Genomic DNA, 6,201 nt, shown 5'->3' on the forward strand with positions numbered 1-6,201 from the left:
TGAAAAGAATGGTGAAAGAGTTGATTAAACACACAGAGGTTACATACATACTGTACATACTGTACATGCTCATGCAGAATACAGGCTGACAACTTAGTGAGCTAATGAGTCCTTACTGACTCAAAATAACTTTCTGAAATAACGCAAGTCATTTATTGAGTCCTAAAATAGCAGTTTTCTTAAAATAAGTTAAAAGAATAGTTTTAAAAGAATAGTTTTATAGTGATATAATATATACAGTAAGGTGCTGCCAACATCGTCGTCAAACCATAATTACACGGCTCAATCAAACGGAAATGTTTTTGATTGAAATTCACCAAATCCCTTCAAAGATGAAGGTCACATGACAGCTTCATACCAAAAGGCAGATCCAATTAACCTACACGATACAAAGTCACATGCAGCTACTTATGGTCTGGATTAACGTGTCTCTCTTGACTTTGTCCCATCCGGACGCTTGTACTTCTATTTTCATAACCACACTGCATGATTTAGCACATTGAGATGGCGACATTCCCCTTCAAGCTTTCTCTGAAATTCTACATTTGTTCTGTCAAACAAGTTGAATTGCCTTTGCCTCTCAACACATGTGTATCTCAGCACCATCATCATTGTAAAGTCCTTGTATTTAGAGGGTATTTTGCAAATAATGACGATGATTCTGATCACATTTCTGATCATTTTACCAAATGAGTCTGCCGCTGATTGTATGGGCCTGATCTTAAAAATCAGCCTTCAGCATCAGTGTTGCCTCTCCTTTCCTTTCTTAGTATGTGAGGAGGAACAGCTACGTCTTTGTACCGTGATTACGAGAGGTGGCAGTGATGCAAAGTCAACTATAAGCTTCTCAAGGCACTGGCATAGCTGAGAAAATGTAATCACGCTATCTAAGGAATTTATTGCCCCCATTCAGTGTCTCTCCCTCCACATGTGTGCACCTTTTTGTTCTGTTCTTTTGGTTTGTAGTAGTTTGTGTTGTTATTTTCCCTTAGTTTAAACTTGTAGGTAATAGATTGTTTTAACTTTTACTTTGTAGTGCGACTCGTTAGTTCCTTGAGGCGGGTTCTAACAGTCTCACAGCCACAGACAGAAGCCTTCTTAAAATGAGGTGATGAAACACAGCGCCAGAGGATGACATTTTACAAAACACAACAGAGACTTCACAGAGGAGGACCCCGGCACACACACACGCACGCACGCACGCACGCACGCACGCACGCACGCACGCACGCACGCACGCACGCACGCACGCACGCACACACACACACACACACACACACACACATTGACAAATATGTGTGACTAAATAAAGGCACATATTCCCCCAGGGTTTGGGAAAATAAATTCTTACTGTATTCAGCTCCTATTTTTTTCCTCAACACAAGCACGCGCACGCGCACACACACACACACACACACACACACACACACACACACACACACACACACCTGGTGCAGGGAGCGTGGCAGCAGTGTGCCGTCAGTGTTCTCTCCCAGGTGCTGCAGGGAGGCCAGCAGCTCCGGGCCGAGGCTCACTGCTCTGTCTCCAGAGACGCTTCCTACAAACACACCGCACAAGCAAACATCATGTCAATATATAATCTGATACATTCTACTTTTTAAACACTCCCTCAAGTCATGTTTTAAGATGTATATAAAATACTACATAAAATATAATCATTTGTGTCCGGTGTTTTTTCCCACAACAAAAGGTAATTTATCGTGTTTTTAAGTCCTTAAAATGATATCCACTCCTCCCTCATCAAGATTTGAGAGTCTATCAATATGCAAATATACTTCATCTCAAAGGTTTTCCTGCTGGTCCGTAATAAGATGTCTCCTACTTCACTGTAAACTTAAAAGTCCATTCTCAGTGTATGTGCGCTGGAGACTTCAAGTTTCCACACCAGACTTGTGGAAGTTGAATATTGGATCAGATTTGGCTTCCAAACTATTTATGCTGTCACAAACCGTGCTTGTAGATAATTAGATTTTCAATGAGTAGCCTACAGAGAAACCTTCCACTTTCAACAGACGATTGTGAAAACAGAGCCAGCTGGTAAACCAGCTGGTCACGTGAACTCACATTTCATTTGGTTCTGCGGGACCGTCTGGCCTCAACTCTGGGAGGGCTTTCTGCAGACACTGCGAAGCGGACGAGCCAATCAGCAACCCGCCTCGTATCAGAATGTCGCTAGCAAAACAGTAATGACCGCCTCCTTACCTGTCCGCCTCGAGGAGTAATGTCAATATTCGTCTAGTTTAAACAGCCATAAAGTGCAGTTATTGCAGAAATAGACTCAATAACCACAATTAAACAAGTACAGGAGTATGCAATTTTCCGGGCGGAAAATATGTTTTTGCCATTCTCCCGAATGGATTTGGGTTTGACTGGATCCAATGCTGATTGGCTGAAGGAGTTGTCTGTCAAGGCAAGTACACCCGCCCAACTTCCGCCCACTGCCAACACTGTTGTGAAGGCTTCAGGCCAGACGGTCTGGTAGAACAAAATGAAATGTGAGTTCACGTGACCGGCTGGTTTAGCAGGCTAGTGAAAACAGCCTCCTAGTATCAAACTCTGCACAGACTTCATTCCGCGTAGTGAAGCTCAAACATCCAGATGGTCTTTAAACGTTTTGGCTTTAGCTTTCCTGATGAGCCCTCATTGCTGTGGTGCTTCTGATTGATTTTCTGTATAGGTGGCGCTCTTTTCTTTCTCCGTCATGGTGGCTATCCCTGCTCACGCTAACTACCCAGTTCTTCTTCTTCTTCTAAACAAACTGCTTTTGCTGCTGCTGGAAATGTAAAACGCATCACTTCCTGTGAGTCAGAGGATTTTTCCCAGGAAAAACTGACCAGGGCCCAGTTGCACAAAGCACCTTAGGTTAAGATTTCCCTTAGAGTCAGAGTTAAGGTGTCCATAAAATAGAATCGGCTGCACAAAACACCCTTAAATCTTCTCCATAAGGTTAAACATTTTAAGGAAAACATAAGCATAAGATTTAAGGGTGTTTTGTGCAGCCGATTCTATTTCATGGACACCTTAACTCTGACTCTAAGGGAAATCTTAACTTAAGGTGCTTTGTGCAACTGGGCCCAGATGTTTAGAACAGCAAATGTAAAAGCTTCAGGAACTGGATATAGGTTGAATCACTGCTGTATATATAATCAGTGACAGATCAGCAAACAGACATATATGAAGGGTATGCTTTAATTTATACCATATTTGTAATTAGAAGAAAAATATATCCTACATATTCCTACACTCCTACATTACACACATCATTTAGTTAGACAATCACAGTCTGCCAGTGTATGTAGGGTGTTCACCGTGTGTGTTCAGAAGCCGACTGACGAACAGGCTGTTACCTCAGCAGGTGGCTGTCAGTGACAGCTTGTCAGCTCCCCGCCTGCAGCCAGTGACAATTATTCACTTTTAGCTGTACTGTACAATTGTTATGTAACATTGTCCCGCGTGTATAGTACAGTATAAGCATCCAAACATATCCGCAGAGGCTACCAAACGCTTTGCATCATCCTGATCATCATAAGCTCTTTTTACACCGGACCGCTACTACAGTATGTGGGGAAATCACAGTCCACAGATGGAAGATAAGCTGAGACCTCTTCTGCAAAGCTTTCAATCTGCAGTTCTCTGCAGAATAATCAGCATTTTCATTTTAATCGCTCTATCTCTCCGCCACTACAGGCAGATCAATAACGTCAGTCTAGGGTGGTCTAAAGACAATAAACTAACCCTGTGCTATAATGAATATTATATTTGATGGTATCATTATCCTCCCCATTAGCTGACACTGCAGAGAAAGATGGTATGAAAAACGCACACAGCAATGACGTTAAGAAGGACAGAAATATATTGTACCTATGGCAGCATCATTGGTTGTCTCCTCCTCGTCCTGTGTGCTCTCAGTGACAGGGCCTTTGGGTGGGATGGTATTCTTGTTGCCCATCACTTCAGTGGACTTCTCTGAGTCAACGTTCAACCAAAGTCTGCTTTGAGACCCTCCAGTGGGCCGTTGCTGGGACTCACTCGGGCCCTCACTGGCAGAACATCAATTGTTGCCGACTCTTTTCAGAGTGAGATGAGTAATTCCTGGAGAAGATTCAAGAGAGTTCAGGTTCAGGTTCAGGTTGTGAAGGTCTGTGGAAGTAGCGTGTGATTTAATCCTCCATCGCCTCTCTTGGGGGGTCGAGAAAGGAGAGATTTGAAATGTCCAGCACAGTCTGCAGTGGCGGAGCTGGAATTGTGGGAGATGTAGTCCTCTGTATGGTTTATTGTACTTTCTCCTCTTCTCTCCTACAGGCAAATAGCAGCGGAGCTTCCCTTTCTTGTCCCCGGAAGCCTCAACTGTAAGCAATACAATGAATGAGGTGGTGAAGTTAGCCTCTGTCATTTTCAGGGACATGCATGCAATATGTTGTCGCCTCTAGAGCTGAGATGATTGAGGGAGAGAGAGAGACTGAAGGAGACAGACAGACAGACAGCACAGAGACAGACAGACAGACAGACAGACAGACAGACAGACAGACAGACAGAACAGGGAGACAGACAGACAGACAGACAGACAGACAGACAGACAGACAGACAGACAGACAGACAGACAGAACAGGGAGACAGACAGAACAGGGAGACAGACAGACAGACAGACAGACAGACAGACAGACAGAACAGGGAGACAGACAGACAGACAGACAGACAGAAGAGGGAGACAGACAGACAGACAGACAGACAGACAGACAGACAGATAGACAGACAGACAGACAGACAGACAGACAGACAGACAGACAGAAGAGGGAGACAGACAGACAGACAGACAGACAGACAGACAGACAGACAGACAGACAGACAGACAGACAGACAGACAGACAGACAGACAGACAGAAGAGGGAGACAGACAGACAGACAGACAGACAGACAGACAGAGTGGGAGAGAGGAGGAAGAGAGATGAATGCAGGGAGAACAAGCGGTGCTGGTGAGCTGCGAGTTACAGTATGTTGTCGACTGAAAGGGCTTCCTTTGTGTCTAAACCATGGCTGCCCCTTCAAGCATGGCAGAGTGCTTCATTCTGAAGAGCTCCCTCCTCGCCTTCAAAATCACTAATAATAACCATCAAAAGCATGTTACATTACACACATAAAGCACACTGTATACTCTATATAAATCCCATCAGAGCATCTACCCAGTTTTAAGCCTGCTCAGTGTGAACCAAATCACAAACTCTGGCACCATTGGTACCATGCTCTAACTATTGATCAGGTGCTCTAGTTGTATTGATCAACCATGGGCAATAGGAGATTTAAGTTAGATGTCTCTGAAAACATGTGAAAAGCCTGGCTTCCAAAGTCCCTGCATGACATGAGCATGCTATGCTAGGCAGCAGCAGAGCCGGCTGACACGCTGCAGATAAATAGCCTACTATTTCCACCTCATGAAGCCTGTGTTTTCAGCATGAGTGCTCTGAAGGCATGAAAACAGCGTGTTGTCTCGCTGTGGCACATTAGCAGTCATGTGAACACACTACAGTGGATTCTACCACATACAATGTCATGTGACGCATGGCGCAAACGCTGGGAGCACTGACTGACTCAAAGGACATGGAGGCCATAAAATAAGAACGTTCGAGATGGCTGAGCCACTCAGGTGCCACTATTCAGATTCAAATCTACTTCAGGTTTTCGAAGAAGAGATCTCGCTGTAATGGGCGATTGGAAAAACATCAAAACTTTATGTCAGGCTTGTATCTAGAATCAAAACTATAGTCCCGATGACAACTGATAATGGATATTTAATCTGCTGATAACATCCGAAGCGGGTGGAGCGCATTCTAATGCCGAAACTATCTTAAAATGTTGCATTTTACACTGAGAATTAAAGGAATGCCAGTCAAAAAGCCACCTATTTCTGAAGAAAATGGTGAAAACGACATACCCAAACTAAAATGCTTACTGTGGCTGAACCGCTAGGGTTACAGACAAGTGCCTGACCATTTCTGAAAGGTAAGACTTTACAGTTTCTGTTCCAAGTGTCAGAATGACTCTCTGTAATAAAAAAAAAAAACACTTTTAGAGTGTAAACAGTTACCTGTGGTTGTTGTATTTATCGCTAGAAACCCAATGGAGACATAGCCACAGGCCTTACCACATCCCAACTCAAAGGAGATGAAAAAATACCAAAACATG

At 43.8% G+C, this 6,201-nt stretch overlaps 1 protein-coding gene across 1 annotated transcript in view; it reads right to left on the reverse strand.

Moving 5' to 3' along the window:
- The window catches only part of cnstb (consortin, connexin sorting protein b), a 14,963-nt gene extending 10,954 nt beyond the window's left edge, over positions 1-4,009 (reverse strand). The window contains exons 1-2 of the mRNA XM_083643175.1: positions 3,883-4,009; positions 1,449-1,558 (exon numbers count right to left, since the gene is read on the reverse strand). Coding sequence (XP_083499301.1) covers positions 1,449-1,558; positions 3,883-3,970 — 198 coding nt within the window. The 5' untranslated portion in view covers positions 3,971-4,009. The remainder of the gene's footprint in view (positions 1-1,448; positions 1,559-3,882) is intronic.
- Positions 4,010-6,201: the final 2,192 nt, after the last annotated feature.

Source organism: Poromitra crassiceps (assembly GCF_964638095.1).
Source record: "Poromitra crassiceps genome assembly, chromosome: 9".
In the NCBI taxonomy this organism is placed as follows: domain Eukaryota; kingdom Metazoa; phylum Chordata; class Actinopteri; order Beryciformes; family Melamphaidae; genus Poromitra; species Poromitra crassiceps.